Source organism: Solanum dulcamara, chromosome 11 (assembly GCF_947179165.1).
Source record: "Solanum dulcamara chromosome 11, daSolDulc1.2, whole genome shotgun sequence".
NCBI classification, from domain to species: Eukaryota; Viridiplantae; Streptophyta; class Magnoliopsida; order Solanales; family Solanaceae; genus Solanum; species Solanum dulcamara.
This window is the reverse complement of record NC_077247.1, coordinates 45,090,027-45,108,419: the sequence shown is the minus strand read 5'-3', so window position 1 is coordinate 45,108,419 and position 18,393 is coordinate 45,090,027. Positions and strand designations below refer to the sequence as shown.

Sequence of the window (18,393 nt, the reverse complement as noted above, 5' to 3'; positions counted from 1 at the left end):
AAAAAAGAAAAGACATTTCTCTTGCTGCACGTCTCTCTGAGTGTGTATTCATCTGTACTATTTTTTTTTGGCCCCTTTTCTCTATTTGGTGTTCTGCTCGATCGTGGTCCACTTTTTATGGGTTTTGTGTTCTGGTAATTCTTAGCCATTTTTTTTTACTCTTTTTCCTTTCTTTGGAGTGGTTGATTTTGGTAAATTTCTGCTACTATTGTTGAGGTTCTTTCTTTTGTTTTACTTCTTTTTGGCTTTGTTTGGCACAAATTCTGCTTCTTTTTATATGGGCTTGTCTTGAAATTGAAGTTTGTGAAGTTGTTTTCTTGAGGGTGTGTTTGGTTTGTTTGCTTTAGTCTAGTTTTCTAGGTTTTAACTTGTGTGAGTTTTGCTCAAGTGTTCCTTGCATGAAGCTTTTTTCTTTCTGAGTAAGCACTTTTTTTTTGTTGTTGATGTTTATTTTTTGTGTGGTGGTATTGGGTTTTGAGAAAATTGGGAACTTTAACTTCATGTGGGTGGTTTTGTAATGGAGTAAAGAAACGATCTTTAATCACATATACTTCTAGAATTGGAATTTGTTGTTTTATGTACCTGTTGAGTAATGATTTCTTCTATCAGCCTTGGTAGGGTTAAGGTCTGCCTCAGACCCCAGTTGTGGTGGTTGTTGTACTTTTGATATCCAAAATTAGAGCTTTGGTGAGTGGTTTTGCTTGTTTTGTTTTGAGATGAATGAAGTTGTTCATCAACTGATGTTGGAGTTTTTGCAGATGTTGGTCTATGTTCTTATGCCTGATTGTTTATTGCTCAATTTTTATGCTCAGTTATATTGGAAGATGTTTAGTACAGATTGGGAAGAATAGATGTTTGCTGAGTAGCCTGATCGGTATCTTGGCGTCCTTTAGTTTTACCCAGGTAGAAACAAGGAGTCAAAGATTTCTTAGGAATTGAAAGTTGCTTTTGAAAAAAGGTTAGTTCTTTAATTAAAGTTGGTGTCTTTGGGGGATCTCTACGAGGTAGGTTAGGGTTTGCGTACACTCTACCCTCCTCCAGACTCTACTTGTGGGATTACATTGGCATGTTGTTGTTGTCTTTGGGGGCATCTTGTGGGTCTAGAATTTTGAGGAGAGGCATCTTGCACCAAGTGGAAATAATTGACTGATTGGTGTAGTTGTGGACCCGAAGATGACTATCTTCTGTTTGCAAGTGTACAGCTTTACCCGTATGTTTAAGAAGTTGAAAGCTGAAACAAGGGCAAGAGAGGTTTAGATTTTAGTTATACAGTTTTCTTGTGCTCTCTATAAGAGCTGGTAAAGAACACTCACTGTTGTATCAATTAGTATTCTCAGCCTGTATATCATACCTGATTGGTTGTAATTTTTTTGTTAAATGTTCTCTGGTTTCTTTAGCTAATGCATATGTATGCAATCTATGAAAACCTCCAATCATCAGAAAGAAAATGAATAATGCAGAATAAAATCACATGGCAAATGTGAAGGTGATAGGAGCGACTCAACCCCAGATGTTCCTTGCAATCATGTAATGTTAACAATATCACTTGATTATGTACACTAGTTTGTGTTAGGTAGCTTATGTGCACTTGATCTTAGATGGATTGCTTACCGATTTGTTAAGTTGTCTTTTCCTAGCTTTTGTTTTAAATGTAAAAGGCAGCATCGTGTGGCCAAGTGTTTTCAACTGTGCAATGGTCCTTGGAGATTCTCCATGAACGATACTGTATTTTTTAACCGCCCCTAATTATGCTGCATTACAGATCCTCTGAAGATGCCAATGATAAATGTATCTAAAGAAAAGGGAAGAACACCATGGGAGATTCGTCCAGGATCTGATTCCGTCCATGTCTCTAGTGATGCTTCTCTTTTCTCAAGCTCAGTGCCTGTTCTTCAACATGAGAAGCGTATGAATACATTGATGAATCTTTTACTCATATTGCATTTGCCAATTTTCTTTAAGAAATCTGACGTCTTCTTAATTTCTTTGAAATTCTTGGATGTAGTGAAAGTGAGTGACGGCGACCATGGTCATCAATCCATTGGTGATGCATCACCAAGCTTGAAGAAAATTCACCTGGATGTAGAGGTTGATGTGCTGCTGGATGATGGTGAAAATCACACAATTGGAAGCTTGCTTCCTGATGACGAGGATGAACTTTTAGCTGGGATAATGGATGGGTTTGACCCTAGTCGAATTCCCAATTACACAGATGACTTGGAAGAGGAGGATCTTTTTGCTGGAGGAGGCTTAGAATTAGAGCCTGATGGTCAGGAACACTTAAACCTGGGTATATCGAGAGTAAGTCTGGCCGATCCAGGTAGCAATGGAGCTGCTATTTATGGATTTTCAAATGGTGGGGGTGCAGTTACCGGAGAACATCCACTTGGAGAGCACCCTTCAAGAACATTATTTGTTCGCAACATAAATAGCAATGTTGAGGATTCTGAGCTAAGAACTCTCTTTGAGGTTAGTTGCTTGTGTCTTACACTGGATAACTATGTTCTTTGTAATTTTACGTGACTCTCTCTTCCGGTTTGTCAGGCTCTGTCCTACTGAGTTCCCTGCATTTTTAATAACTTGTTTGCATGAACGTGTGTTGCATGTTGATCTCCAATCTTTATTTAAAGTTTGGATCACAAAATAGTTAATCAGAAAGATACTTTAATTGAAAGCTATATCACTTGAGGAAATATTTGTGGTTACCAAAACAAGAAGAGTTGTTCAATTATTCTTTTACGTCAATTTGAATTAGTTGCCATAGGTGAATTTGGGTTTGTTTTATTTTCTTTAAAGGGTGAAATGGAGAAATAGAACTACACAATGTGGAAATCACATTGAATTTATTAATATAATTTGCATGAACTTGTCATGGCCCTCATGCTAACTAAATAATCAAGATGTTGGACTGTATGGATGAATGACAATTCATATAATTGTATATATACTTTATTAAAATTTGTGTTGAGTTATAAGATAGGAAAAAAAAATTATGATGTGAAAGTGGAAATTACTAATTGATATCTCTTTAATTTATGATCAGCATGTATTCAATTCCAATGGAATGTTTAGCCATCCTAAAGATTAAATTCTTATTTTATATTATAAAAGTTAAATTTGGTATCGTTTATATTTATGCTATTTTAGTACTACCTCCGTCCCATATTAGATGGGCATCTTACTAAAAATGTTTTTACTAAAAATGTTTGTCCATATTACTTGATCACTTACTAAATCAAGATAGAATTAATTAATTTTTTTCTATTTTAACCCTACAATTAATATGACCTTTTGAAGGTAAACAATTCCAATACTAGCTATTTCTATACTCTATGTATATTGCATTGATATAAACAAATGACAAAATGGTAAAGTCTTCTAATGAATTAATGATTTCTTAATCACCGTGTAAAGTTGGAAGTGCCCATCTAATATGGGACGGAAATAGTATAGTATTAGAATTCGTAGCGGAGCCAGGAATTCAAATTATAGAGAATTAAAAAAATAAATTTCATTTAAAGGGATTCAACCTTTTATACATATGCGGGGATTTATTTTTTTTACCTTTTTACTTGATATAATTTTCCAACGAAGTGGGTTCAATTGAATCCCTGTACCCCCTCTACTTCCGCATCTGATTAGTGTTTATAACATTTATAATAACAAATACATGAATCTAATTAAAACAATATATCCATGTCAAGTGAATTTTTTGATCCATATTTAATGGTAACTTCTAACGAAAATTCATCAAACATAAAAGAATTACTATTTGCAGAACATACAATGAAGAGCACTGGATGCACTTTGTACATCCCTTTGATTCTATATCTCTTCAACGTTGACAAATGGTATTTGTTAATAACTGCAAGGGACCTATCAAATGATACAAGGAGCAAAGAGAAGTAACATCTAAACAAATAAGAAGCCCAATAATGATATATAGTTAACCCTAAAAAAGCCTTGTACTGTTAACTTGTCGTAGATTATATGCCAGTTATTTGTACCCTCAGTTTTTTCATTTTCTGTACATCTCAATAGTGAAGATGATGATAATTTATTCACATCATGATCACTCTATGGTCTATTATCTTAACCAGATAAGAAAATATAACAACAAAATACCCCTTGTGATTCCACAAGTGGGGTTTGGGAAAGGTAGTGTGTGTGCATACCTTAGTCCTTACCCCTACAAGGTAGAAAGGTTGTTTCCGATAGACCCTCAACCAGATTAGGAAATATCAGTTGCAATATAAAGTAGGACAATATCATGACACAGTTCATAGAGAAAATCTGAAGCACACAATTATATTTATAAGCCAAGAAGTATGCCTAAAAATTCTATAGAAATTCAAAATCACGTTGATGAGAAGGCCTTAAATGACTGTTGGGTTTCTTCACCTTTACAAATTAAAGGACATTTACATGCATATTAAAAGTGCGTAATTGCCAATTAGTGCATAACATAAGTTGCATCACATAATTTTAATACCAAGGAAAGTTTCATGCACGTTACACAAGTCTTATTTCCTTTCAAGCTTATTCAATGTACAATATAATTAAGGATCCTTTAATTATCTTGCTAATAAGTAACTTACAATTCAATACCTAATAAATCGTAAAACTTTGTAGGTACTTTTACATATTTTACAATTCAATACCTAATAAGGACATTTTACTTTCCAAGGGCATTTTTGTATTTCAACTTTTCTCTTCGGAAACAGCCGCCCTACCTTTCAAGGTGGGGGTTAGGTCTGCGTACACTCTATCCTCCCCAGACCCCACATTATGGGAATATACTGGGTTTGTTGTTGTTGTTGTTGTTGTTGTTTTCTCTTGGGGTGTTCCCACTTCTAGTATAACTAGTTTTTGGATACGTGCGTTGCGCTCATACTTCATACAATGAATTTAAAATATTTTTTAAAATTACAAAGGTCGTAAGATGAAACTTAAAGAGTATGTTCAAACAACTTCAATTATTGTATCATTGTATGAGCTGCAAAATAAGCTTAGCATGGAAAATGTCAAAGCACTGGCCTAGGTGTGTTTGCAATATCACATTTGAGTCTACTGGTTGCTTGATAGACTAGAATGCCTTGTAAGTTGCTGATTTATAAGGTGTTTTTTCTCCTTATAATCATTTTTCAGTTTTTAATATCCTTCTCTTTTTATTTTTTCTTTCTTCTTCTTCTAATTAGCAATATGGTGATATCCGGACTCTCTATACTGCCTGTAAGCATAGGGGGTTTGTAATGATATCATACTTCGATATTCGTGCTGCTCGAACTGCAATGCGAGCATTGCAAAATAAGCCACTGCGAAGGAGAAAACTAGACATACATTTCTCAATCCCCAAGGTGCTTCTTCATCTGCTACTTTTAATGATTTACACAATTACATTGTATGCTATTTATTTCTTTTGTTTTTTGACTAACCTCCTCTGCTTGCCCTGTTACTCTTCTCTCTGCCCCTCAATGTATAATATATATCAGGACAACCCCTCAGACAAAGATGTAAATCAAGGAACTCTTGTGGTTTTTAATCTAGATCCATCAGTATCAAATGATGACCTCCGCCACATATTTGGGGTTTATGGTGAGATCAAAGAGGTCAGAGACTCGATTAGTCAAACCATTTATTTCCCGTTTTACTCCATCTATTCATTTTCCCTTGTGTGCTTCCTCAAGGAGCTAGTTTATGTTAAAATACATATGACATCCCACTTTCTCACATTGCAGATAAGGGAAACACCCCACAAGAGGCACCATAAGTTTATCGAATATTACGATGTTAGAGCTGCAGAAGCTGCCCTTAGGACCTTAAATAGGAGTGACATAGCGGGCAAGCGCATAAAGCTTGAACCAAGCCGCCCTGGAGGAGCTCGTCGAAAGTGAGTAATCCACTTTAACTTATTTCTTGATAAAAAAGAAAAACTAGCGCTTTGAAGCTTATGGCAGTCTATTCTTTCTGATTCATGCGCTTCGTTACCTTTTTGCTGTTACAGTATCTAGAACAACCTAGTTACATAATTACATTTGATTTAGACCTCCCCCTATGCGCCATTGTCGGAAGTGTCTGACAATGTTTTTTTTTGTTTTTCCTTCCTTTCGTTTTCTTTCTGTTTTGCTGAATTAGATTACAGAATGGTGATCGACCAGCAAGCTCTCCCAATCTTCCCACACCCTCACACAAGTTAAAAAGAAATAACTTAAGCCCCCAATTGATGAGAAAGCAATGAAGATACTGTTTCACTTAAGAAGTATGCCATTAGCGTGTGGTTTTGTCAAGGGGTTGGTCGTCTGCATTACCTTCATCTGAGTGGCACACACTATACAAATCTTCTGCTGTGTATACACCTTTTCCAGGCGTCTCACAGTTTTGATTGAGCAGGAATGCCTTGAGATGCTTACCTTATGTTTGAAAGGCCACAATTGGAAAAAGTAGTTAGACACTGTAATAAAATAGAACCCTGGGATTCTGATAAATCTCTACTCAGCTGCTTGAGGTCTGGATACTATTGTTAGAAACGCGATGTCCAATAACTCCTTTATGGTCTAGCACCTGTGATATTTTATCTATAGGAAAAGGAGAGTAAGTTAATACTGTTGCTGGGTGGTATAGGTCTGTGAATGTTCCAGAGGCACGATTTTAATAAAACAATGTTGTTCGGGCATGAGAGAGTGGTATCTGGGTTTTAAGATTTACACGAGATCAGCTCAAAAGTTCCAAAGGCCAAAGATTTGAGCCTTGAAGGATTAGGGAATGGAAGAATTAGTACTATTGCATCCACTACTCTCTTGTGACAAGTTCGAACTTGGTGTGTGCATATATACGTTCTCTCCTGCAGATAGAAATGAGGAAAGTAATAGTAGCATATACATCTAAAAGCAAGTGTAATCACATGAACGATTTAAAATGGCACGATGTTGTCCCTTTGCACTCCTTTTTTTCTTCTGTTTAAACCATGTTTATTCTATTACTGAGATTCTTGTGCTTCTTTAATGGGGGCCATTTTGATATCAACTAAATTCTAGAGCTTGTTGATGTTCATAATGAGTCTCTTTTTGTTGGATGTTCCTTCAAGTTAGGTTTACCTTAGCCACAAATTTGAGGTTGCATTATTTTATATGTTTCTGTTTTTGCGCTGTTACATATTTGGGCTCAGTTTCTTGAATCTTGGTGTTTGATCTTGGCTTCCTTTTTTCTTTCCTGTGTTGCACTTGTAGTCTTGTATTGCAATCAACTCAAGAACCTGAACAAGATGACTCTTGGACTTTTCGGCATCCATTGGGTTCCTCAATTGGTAATTCTTCCCCGGGTAAGTTTACTGATGGTTTCCACTTCTATGTAATGCTGAGAAAATTTAAGGTCTTTTTTTTCCTTCTGTTTGTGCCTGTCTCTCTATTTTTTTAATTCAAGTCGGTAAAAAGGGGGGAGGGGTTGGACTTAATAAACTTCTTTGATTGCAGCTACACTATCTGATAGTATGGTTATTGCTTATATTTATGGCAGGTAATTGGCCACAATTTGGAAGTCCTATAGAGCATGGCTCCACGCAAAGTCCTGGCACTTCACCAGGCTTTAGATCCCTGAGTCCCACCATTGCCAATAATTTACATGGGTTAGCTTCAATTTTGCATCCTCGTGCATCAAATACCTTGAGGGTAGCACCTATTGGTGATGATCGCACAAAGAGTGGTCATGCAGATTTTTCTAATGGTTCAAACCATGGTGCTCCCTTCCCTCAGTCTAATTCTTTCCCTGAGCCTAAAATAAGCCAGTTTGGTGGAACAGTGTCCTCTTTTGGTGCTTCAAATACAAATGGTCCTGTTGTTGAAACACTATCAGGACCACAGTTTCTCTGGGGCAGTCCAAAGTTGCAGTCTCAACAGAGTAATTCTTCAGCCCGGAAAACTGAGTCTTTGGCGAATGCTTTTTCATATAGTGGTCAGGGCGACAGGTTTTCCTTATCAAACCATCAACAATCTTTCCTCAATTCATCTCAGCACCATCAGCACCACCTTCATCATGTTGGATCTGCTCCATCTGGTCTTCCCCTTGATAGGCATTTTGGTTTTTACCCAGACTCATCAATCTTGAGTCCAGGTTTTAGGGGCATGGGTATAGGTCCTCGTGACGGAAGTTTGATGGTTAACTATGGTGCTCGTACTACTTTGAATGCTGGTGTTGCTGTTCCAAGGAATATGTCGGACAATGGTTCTCCTGGATTTGGCATGATGTCTTCCCAAAGACTTAGTCCATTATTCCTAAGTAATGGTCATTTCCCAGGACATGCAGCTTCTAGCTTTGAGGGGCTGACTGAACGCAGTCGCACTCGACGTGTTGACAATAATAATGGGAACCAGATGGACAACAAGAAGCTGTTTCAACTTGATTTGGATAAGATTAGATGTGGTGAAGATACTCGGACAACTTTGATGATTAAGAATATTCCTAACAAGTAATAGCAACTTCTAAATTCTTGTACCTTGTTAAGTATGGCATATTTTAGTATGGGTGACACTTCACCTTGTCTTCCTCCAGGTACACCTCCAAGATGCTTTTAGCTGCTATTGACGAACAACATAAAGGCACTTTTGATTTTCTATATCTGCCCATCGATTTCAAGGTAATCCTATAGTAGTTAGGATTATGTGGTTTCCTTTTTGTTTCTCAAAGTCTGATGGAAATTCTTTCTTATGAGCAGAACAAATGCAACGTGGGATATGCGTTTATCAACATGTTGTCTCCATCACTCATTATCCCGTTTTATGAGGTTTGCTTTTTGTCTATTCTATTGAACATATTGTATTACTTTCTTTACCTAAAGTGATTGGGCTATGAGTGTTGTAGCTATGTCTCTCCTTGTTGTATAATGCCTGCCTCCCAATTATATATAAAGGTTGCTATGCCTTCTTAATTATCTCTTCTTTCTATTGTTTTTGCGCTTTTGAACTTTGAAGCAAGAGTGTTGTGCTGAATATTCACTTTGTGCAGGCATTTAATGGAAAGAAGTGGGAGAAATTCAATAGTGAGAAAGTGGCTGCTTTGGCTTATGCTCGGATTCAGGGAAAGACGGCCCTTGTAGCGCACTTCCAGAATTCAAGTTTGATGAATGAAGATAAGCGATGTAGGCCAATCCTTTTCCACTCAGAAAGCTCAGAATTGGGGGATCAGGTAATATTGACCATCTTCTTAAGAATTAAGCATGCAATATGTAACTACTGTTATGTCGTGCATTTTGATTCAGCTAGCTTTGATTTTTTCTCCTAGTTTTCAGGCTATATGATTGGATTTTCTTGTTGAGATGAGATGATAACATTGAAACTGCATCTTTTCCTCAAAACACAATTATAGCTTAAGATGAAAACTTTCCTGCAGATTGTTCAGGAACATCTTTCATCGGGATGTTTGCATAATATTCAAGTCTGCCAGTCAAATGAGTCAGATTTCCTGGGGTCACAAGGTAGCCCACCTGAGGATCCAGTTGACAAATTGGAGAATAGCTAGCAGTAGCATTGAAACGCTTTTTTGCTCGCGGCTTGAAGAGTGTGTAGCTGGCTAGTACAAGTGTGATATACATGTGCAGAGTAGCATGATTTAAGGCACAGAATAGAAGTATGAAGTTCTTTGTATTATAGTGAGTAGGTGGTTTTGGTTAGAAATCTTTTAAGAGGAAGAGGAGGGTTCTTTTAGACTTATGTGACATTAAAGCATCTGCAGTTCATGTTGTAATCTTTTGGCTAGTTGAAATGGCAAATTCTATCTCAACATGGCATGCAAGGTTTTAGTTTTGTAACATTGTTTTGGTGGTTGGAGTGAAGAGGGGATGCTTGAATTTGTACAGTGATGACTTTTATTTTGTATCAAGCATGTTGGTATTTATGTGAAACTTCTTTAGAGACTATAATGGTATCTGCTAGAAAATTGTGTTACAAAATTGCTTGTTTTATTTTTACTTTTTACACAAGAAGCAAGCATTTAAACTTTTCATCTCATTCAACTTTTCAAATTTACTCCTCCCTTCTAAGTTTACTTTTGTATATTTTAAAAACTTTTTAAGTGGGAGAATTATGTGAAGCTATTGATTAGAGGATGCCAGAGAATTATGCTAATGACTATTGTTATTGTTCCTTCTTGTCGGAAGCCGGAAGGTTAGGTAATGCTTTCCCTATTACTTGCTGTCTTTTTTATTTTTGTATTTTTTTTTGAACTGTTTTTATGTGTGTTACTCTAGTCCAGAGCCTTTCCGGCAGAAATAACTTCTCTACTTCTATGAGGTAAGGGTAAGGTTTGAGTGGACGCTATCCTCCTCAGGCCACACCTATGAGATTACGTTGTGTACGTTGTTGCAAGATGTAACTTGACTAATACATGAACGTTCCTTCTAACTTGGCCTTAATTGGCATCTACCCTCCAACTTTGAATGTGCACAAGTAAGCCCTTAAAGTTGTATAAAATTGAACAAGTAGAAACATTTGTCTTACGTGACAATTCGCGTGAGATACACTCCAATTGATTTATATTATGTTATGTGACAATTCACGTGAGATATACTCGAATTGATTTATATTATGTCACTTAGGACGCGTGTCTATATATTCAATTTTATACAAGTTTACGTGTCTACATCTAAAATTAGAGAACATAAATGTCGATTAAGATCAGGTTAAAAAACACGTTTATCTATTATGCCTAAATTAAAATATAGTCGGGGAAATGGTTTAATATGCAAAATCATCAATGGAAAATGTGATAGAAAGCCAAAACCTCACGGGAAGCATGTCCAGATTATTTTAGAAGCTTGGAAAACCTATAAAGCACACGAAATAGTGTTATGCTCTTTGCATTCACGTTTCACAAATCCCTTTTTGGTCGTTTGGATGGTGAGTAAATCACAATACAGATAATATTGAAGGTATCGCAAGATTGCGAATAATAATACATGTGCTTGTAGTCTGTAGATGATTATACCAATTTATCCAAAGAATTAATCAAGATGCGCACACACATAATTGACCAGTGCGCTATTGATGAGATATAGTACATTAAATTTCCAATACGTAACTATCGCATAGGATGTCCGGTGGAGTAGTAAAGAAGCGCATCTCCATACATAGCTTGCTTGAACACCATAATTATATTACTTATATAAAAGTACACAAATTTCTACAAAATTACTGAAGTTTTCATTGATACTCTCCCCGTTCACTTTTACTTGTCCATTTTGGACTTTGCACGCTTTTTAAGAAACAAAGAAACAATGATTAATATGCGTATATTTACCACAATCTCATATTAATTGATATTTAGTCTTAGGTCTTAAGAATGATTTGAGAATAAATAATTAATACTGAAGATAAAATATGCGGGGGAAAATATATGTTTTCTCCTGATATTCAAAAAGTGATTAGTAAAAGTAAAAAAATATTTTTAGTATGGTGGACAAGTAAAAGTGAACAGGCGAAGTATGAATTAGAAAGCTTCACGGGTCTTTTTCAAGTTACTGGCGCCATGTTTGAACACATAATTCACGCAAAAGGTTTTAAAGAAATAAATCTTGAATTATTTGTACAATTGATTCAAATGAATGGAACTCTTCTATCCAGCATTAATATGTTGGAGCATTTTATTTGAGATGACAGTTTTACAGTGTTCTGATACAAACAATATACAACATTTTTACATAAATAATCACATGAAAATATATGCTATGCTGCTGATAATAATAATCATGTACGGGGTAGGAGATTCAGAATCAACTCCAAGGCTCCATGACTCTAGAAATACCAGATATATTCATATTACAAAAATAAGAGATTTACCTGAACTGCAGAGCCCAGAGGAGAGCTAAAGGTACATGGAGATAGGACACTCCGCCTGCATCCAAATTTGGACCATGTCTAGATTTCTATTTCTTTAGTTCCTTCCAAATTCGGACCATGTTGAGTAGATTTCGATGTTTTGAGGTCCACGTCAATTAGGAAATAACATTTGTCTTCCTCTCTGACATAACGAACGTATCCATTCATTATATTGAGAAGTTTCTGGGAAACATTTAATGCGATTCCTTCTTGTGCTGTCAATCTATTTCTTTCTCCAGACATGTCATCAATTAGAGCAGCAGGTAGTCCTTGGCCAGGGTGAACCATTCTAGAAAATAAAGTGTGTTTAATTTTACATAAACATTTATCAATAGAAGTCATTACAATACATACATAAAATTATTGTAAGGCTATGCAGGGTGGTTTTGCTGATTATGACAAAGATGTTTACAGTTACAAAGATGTTCTTCCTGATTTTCTACTCTTCTCACTTGAAAGATTCAAAGTTTTGATAACAAAAAACAAATTCAGATAAGTGAATAAAGCACCGTAATATTTCCAATGATTAGATTAAACTCCGCGAAGCACTTCAACTGGTTAGGTATTAATACGTTGCATGAAAGGACAGACACCAGATAAAATGAGTTAGTTCATGTCCTTATGTAACAAACCATCAATAGCTAACTAGCACGCAAGTTACCTGAACTGTAGATGGATTAATTCATTTCCATCTTGTATAAATTTTAAACCAGGTAGCACCTTGATTTCCACCCAACCATCCGGAGAAGGTGCATGATGCACTACACTAAGCAAGAAATCTGACAGAACACGCTGAAGCTTAATTTGATCACCATATAGAGGAAGAGTTTTGATCTGGTCAGGGATATCAGGCAGCAGCTGTAAGTTCTTTTCTTTCAGGAAAATCATTACTTGACTCACAATAGCATCCACAACATTTCCTAGAATGAATACCTCCATGTTTAGCTCCACTTTGCTGCTAGAACCAGGAGAAAGTAATGTGCATTTAGCAGACCTTTTAGCCATATAGAAACAACACAGAGAAACAAAGAAGAAAGTATCAATATATATATATATGGTGGCTTATGTTGCCCTAGCAAATTCAAAGAGTCGTTTAAAGTAGATTTTAGAAGAATACTATAAACTTTTAATGCGTTTGCAGTCTTTTGAGTACTTCTCTCTCTCGTTTAAAGTAAGTTTTAGAAGAATACTATAAACTTTTAATGCGTTTGCAGTCTTTTGGGTACTTCTCTCTCTTTTTATTTGGTGCTCCTGTAAACTGATTCAACTCCTTTGGAAAGCCATTTCTAATAAAATTAACTGTTAATGAGTCCCAGCTACTCAAGACTGGGATGCAGTGTCCAAATATAGCTCATCAATGAAAGAACTATTAGTAGAAGGCCAAGCAAATAGGAAATAGAAGTTCTGCAGCCTCGTAAACTTGAAGCAAATTACTTTATAGTTGAATCTACACAAATTAATGTAAGCCGTGATAAGGGAAGAGTTGCTGTAAAGGAAAGAACAGTGGTAAGTGGTAACTGCTTCTTTGTAACTGCTGGATGAAGAACCCATTCAGAAGGCCTTAGAAGAACGAAAAATGGAAATGGCTCTCTGAGATCACATATGAGGTTTACTCTATCATAATGTGACAATTAGTTGAGGTGGAAAATTGAAAAAACTTAAGAAAGAGATAAGAGTAATTTTAATCAGGTTCATATAGAAGAAGCATTACCTGTCCTCTATACCTCCAAAATCTAAATTGTGAATAACAGACAGTATCTGTTTCTCACAGGCTTCACTTGTCTCCAGAAGCTGTTTCTGATTATCTGAAACACAGGTTGCTTCAAGGAGTTTATGAGTAAACTGGATTCCATTTAATGGATTTTTCATCTGCTGTAGTACATAAGCATATTCTTTAAATTTCAAAAGGGAGTCTTTATACTCTTGTCTCTCATCTGATGCCTCTGGTTCAACCATCGTAGGCTGCAAGAAGCAGAAACACCCACTTATATTCCCATGCTCATCAGTTCTCTTGTTTGCTGTTAGGAACACTTCCACAAACTCCCCAGTCCTGCTAAAAAAGCCAAATGGAAGCTTTTTGGTGTCATGACCACTAATTGCTTGGTAGAAAAGAATCATAAATTTTGTAAGGGCATCTTGCCCCGTAAGACGACAAAGACCACCAAAAACTTCACCAGGAAGTGTCCTCCCCATGACCTCATATCTTGTCCAACCAGTCAACCTTTCCATTGATGCATTCCACTCAGAACAACAAGCATTTTCATCAGAAGCAAATATTGGTGGAATCAATGGATTAAGACTTTGTACAATAGCCTCATAATCTCCTCGCAACTGAATGAATTTATCCATGACAGATTTCTCAGGAGTGACATCTTGAGCCACAAAGCACACACCAACAACATCATTTTTGTGGTCCCTGCTTGTGCAAGTATTGGTCACAAGGTATATAACTGATTCTGGAAGATCTTTCCCAAACCTTCGCAATTTTATTTCCACATTTTTGTCCTCCTCACCTGAATCACAAGTTATCACAAGTTACAAAGATACAGAGAGGGTGGGGAGTGGGAACAAGCTGGGGAATGTTAGGGGAAGCTTCAATACTCAGGCTGTCAGTCAATTTTGCCTAACCCAGAAGAGGAAAAATACTCTTTCTCAACTAAAAATGTAAGCTAAGTCTCACTTGGCAGTACAGATGACTGACTAGTCAAGGCTGAAAGCATAATATTACCCCCAAAATAATGCAGGTAACTATGCATATATTATAACAAACAAGATGAAAGGCCAATTCAATAAGTGTAGGTAGCCAATTCTCTTACCAGTAGGCCTGGATTTCAAATCTAAGAAGATAGGCTATCATGTATGAACTGCAATGCATAAAGAATGAAGATAAAAGAACACAATGAACACACAGATAGAATTATATCCATGTAATGTTACGCATGTTTCCAAATTATAATGATTGCTTCTAAGTCTTAAAAAGAAGTACCTAACAGAGCTCTATGTAGAACTTTTTCAACAGTTCCATGTGAATCTTCATGAGCAATATCATTAAGGAGAGACATTCCAACAGCTTCACTAGCATGCAACTCTGTCAAGTCAGCAATCTTCTCATTCCATCCATTTATTATGCCAGATGGATCAACTCCAAAAATTGGAGCAGTGGCTGTCTCAATCAACCTAACCATTTCCATTGCCACAGAACTAAGTTCATCCATGCTTGGCCCATCAGCATCATTCTGTTGAGAAGAGGTCATAGTTTTTGGAGAGCTGTTCTCCTTCTCTTGGATTGATTCTCTCATTATGATTTGTAGAGAATGAATGGCATTAATCTCCGGAATCTCCCATGGCAAACTTCTGCTTTTAACCACTTCAAGAAAGGCATTAAATGAAGATCGTGGGTGCATTTTTCCTCCATCATCTTTATCATCTGGATGATGCTTAGCACCTCCCCACTTGACTTCCTTTGCTGTGTGAGACCTGAACCAGAATAGAAAATCCTTGGAAGTAATTCTCGCAGTAGCCATGCCACAAACATCATCTCCCAGTAAAGCCGCACCAGGATAACCAGCATCTGCAAGACAGTCCGTACTTAAACCTGTGGAGTCCTTATGAGCAACTAGTAACCACTGTGCAATATCTTTAACTTGTGCTTCAGTTGGTGTCACCCCAAGCAACCAACATTTTCCACCAGAATAAAGTGCAGCTCCATCACACTTCACAAGGTCCATAATACTTGGGGATTGTGTTACAATGCCAAATGGAACATCTCGAAGAAGCATGTCACATAGTAAGGTCTGCATTTGGAGAGTTTTCTTCTCTGCCAACTGTGATGCCAATTGGAGCTCCATATTAAGCTGCAAGCCAAATGCCTGCGTGAAGAATTCACATGCATAACGAAGTGGGAAAGGCACATAGCGAGGAGAAGTGTGATGACAAACAATCAAACCCCAAAGCTTCATTGAATCACCTCTATTGATAAGAACTGCCATCACCAACGACGAAATAGATCCCATGTTGTCCATATACTTGCTATGGCATTCATGAGGTGATCTCAGAGTCGAATTTACCAAGCAGATAGGCTGCTTTAGTTCTTCACTCTGAAAAACCTTAACAGGCTTCGCATTACAATCACATATCATCCTAACTCTGTTCTGTTTGAACAAGAAGCGAGCAGCTTGTGGGATATCTGTTGCAGGATAATGCAAACCCAAATAAGGTTCCAAGTCTGATCTCCTAATCTCAGACACTATTTCACCATGATTATCATCATGGAACTTATAGACCATTACCCTATCATATCCAGTCAGCTTCTGCACATCTTCCACTGCTGTATCACAGAGAACCCCGATATCTCCACCAGGAAGTGACTGCAACCTAGATATTGACCGTACAGCCAGTTTTTGTGACTGCACTGCTCCAGCAAGCAGCAATGCAGGATCACTAGTATTAGCAGGTTCTAAATCAATCACAATGCCCACATCAATCCTGTGAAGTATAGCATAAAAGGGCTTATGGGTAGTCCTAGAATGAACCCATATAGGGTTCAACAAAGAAATTTCCCTAGAAGCAGCAACTTTAGCCAATGAATCCCCTGAAGAAGGAGTGAAAAGGGTTCTAGCATCAACACCAATAAGACCTAATTTCAACTTTGTAGGCTTAAAACCCAAAATATCAAAGCAATTCTCACTGTAACCTATAATCGTGAAAGTGGGTTCCTCAATAGCAACCATACAACCAAATGGCTGGACAAGCCCACCCCTCTGAATTCTTGAAAGATAAGCAGAGATTTCTTCTTCATTAGCATCCTGTGGTGGACAACGAACTGATTCTGAATAGTCAAAAGACTTACCAGAGACACTAGACTGCTCAAACTCAGCCATTAGCTTTGCATCAACATTGTACTGAGCCATAGCAGCCTTGCTGGCGTTATTCTTCATGTTACTAGCAGCAGAGGAAGAAGAAAAGGCCGAATCTTTTTTGTTGATTTGGTTATTCTGGCTCATGGGTCTTCCTCCTCCTCTTGTGTTTTTGCTGCTCTTCGACTCCATTTAATGGGTTCTTGAAAATGGTTTATTCTTAGAGAAAACTCAGCTACAAAGAGCCGCTGGAATTCTATCATGTCTGTACTTGATTCTTCTGCTTGAGCCCTCCTTGTAGCTCCACACGTCTCCTTCCCCCCCTCCCTTTTTTCTCTAGAACGTACTGTGCTAATCTATTTTTCTTAATTATGTCATTATAGCTTTCTAATCACTTATTTCGACCTCTAAACATTAAAAGAATCTTTTCCCCCAAATGAACAAGTCTTAAACGCTGTGAATTCAGATTAATCAATCTCTTAATCCTCAATATTCAAAAAAAAACTTTCATCCAGTTATCATATATTATAACTAACGAATAATTATTATTTTTATGATGCCTTTATCATGTACTTAGTTTATTACTCACTTATTGTAAGATGATCACATAACTAAAGACATTGAGAATAGAACATTTATCCACTTTTTCTTTATCCACTCCTATCTGATTTTTTTTATGATTTTATTGAATGGAGGATTTTTCGAAAACAACCTTCTACCTTGATAGAAATAAGATCCGCATTCTCTTTACCCTTCTCAGACCCACATTGTGAAATTTCACAGATGTTATTGTTTCTTTAACTGAGAATAATAACTAATTAGAATAATATAGTACTAAATATGAAATGCTGAGGTCTTTTAGATGATTATTTATGAACCACAAGTTATAAGGGCATTAAAGTTGAGGTAGTGTTATCATGCATGTACCCCATATATAGAAGCAGGAAAAAAAGAATCGACCTGTGAGGAGAATGTAGGGCCTTTTAACTTTTGGTGGATTAAAAGATTCCTTAAAAACAATGGTGGAGAAGGGGACATCAAATCGTTTGCTTTTTAAATATGTTAAACAAACACGTCCAATTCAATATTATAAAATACGAGATTGATTTATAAACATTGCCCACTATTGAAGATGATAGATATAGATATTTGAAAGTAAGATCAATTATTTATTATTATAAAACTTTATGATTCATCAACTTTAAAATCTTAATCTACGTGAAGGGATATAGATGAGTTGCCTCCCATGCATATGCGACATAGTCAGACGACCAAAATATTGTGTGATTGTTCAGTCTTGGGTGGATACAGCCAACAAACTCTGGTTGCTTACCTTGGACTTACCTTCGTCCACGAGTTTCAAGAATGACTCAATCAAACGAAAATACTCTTTTTCTTAACATGGCATTTTTCAATATTTTTTTTTTTTTTTTTTTTTTTTTTTTTTTATTATTATTATTATTATTATTATTATTATTATTATTATAAAATAAGAGCAACCTATAGGTCATTATTTCACTCATTATTCTTCCTAGTTATTCCTCTAGGTCATTATTTCACTCATTATTCTTCCTAGTTATTCTTGTAACTTATATAATCTATAGGCACTTACCCTATTAACTACTTCATTATCTTCCTATTCACTGCAAAGAAGATTTCTTCCCCTATAAATA

General features: G+C 36.5%; 2 protein-coding genes across 7 annotated transcripts; one reads left to right on the top strand and one right to left on the bottom strand.

Moving 5' to 3' along the window:
* The first annotated feature begins 1 nt into the window (after position 1).
* Positions 2 to 9,910, top strand: LOC129872185 (protein MEI2-like 5). 5 transcript variants are annotated; one of them, XM_055947069.1, is made up of 12 exons: positions 2 to 134; positions 1,763 to 1,906; positions 2,006 to 2,469; positions 5,199 to 5,357; positions 5,493 to 5,609; positions 5,739 to 5,890; positions 7,227 to 7,318; positions 7,513 to 8,461; positions 8,545 to 8,629; positions 8,708 to 8,776; positions 8,998 to 9,177; positions 9,382 to 9,910. In XM_055947069.1, exons 2-12 carry the CDS (start codon positions 1,774 to 1,776, stop codon positions 9,508 to 9,510), a joined length of 2,529 nt encoding a protein of 842 aa, XP_055803044.1. In that variant the 5' UTR covers positions 2 to 134; positions 1,763 to 1,773; the 3' UTR covers positions 9,511 to 9,910. The 5 variants fall into 5 exon arrangements, with proteins under 5 accessions (XP_055803044.1, XP_055803048.1, XP_055803046.1 ...); XM_055947073.1 differs by lacking the exon at positions 2 to 134 and adding an exon at positions 170 to 191; XM_055947071.1 differs by lacking the exon at positions 2 to 134 and adding an exon at positions 263 to 419.
* Positions 9,911 to 11,591: 1,681 nt separating this feature from the next.
* Positions 11,592 to 17,186, bottom strand: LOC129872805 (phytochrome E). Of its 2 annotated transcripts, none has more exons than XM_055947686.1 (4): positions 14,851 to 17,186; positions 13,576 to 14,377; positions 12,526 to 12,822; positions 11,592 to 12,153 (listed from the first exon to the last, which is right to left on the bottom strand). In XM_055947686.1, exons 1-4 carry the CDS (start codon positions 16,910 to 16,912, stop codon positions 11,904 to 11,906), a joined length of 3,411 nt encoding a protein of 1,136 aa, XP_055803661.1. In that variant the 5' UTR covers positions 16,913 to 17,186; the 3' UTR covers positions 11,592 to 11,903. The 2 variants fall into 2 exon arrangements, with proteins under 2 accessions (XP_055803661.1, XP_055803662.1); XM_055947687.1 differs by having other exon boundaries at positions 12,526 to 12,819; positions 14,851 to 17,185.
* Between the last annotated feature and the right edge of the window lie 1,207 nt (positions 17,187 to 18,393).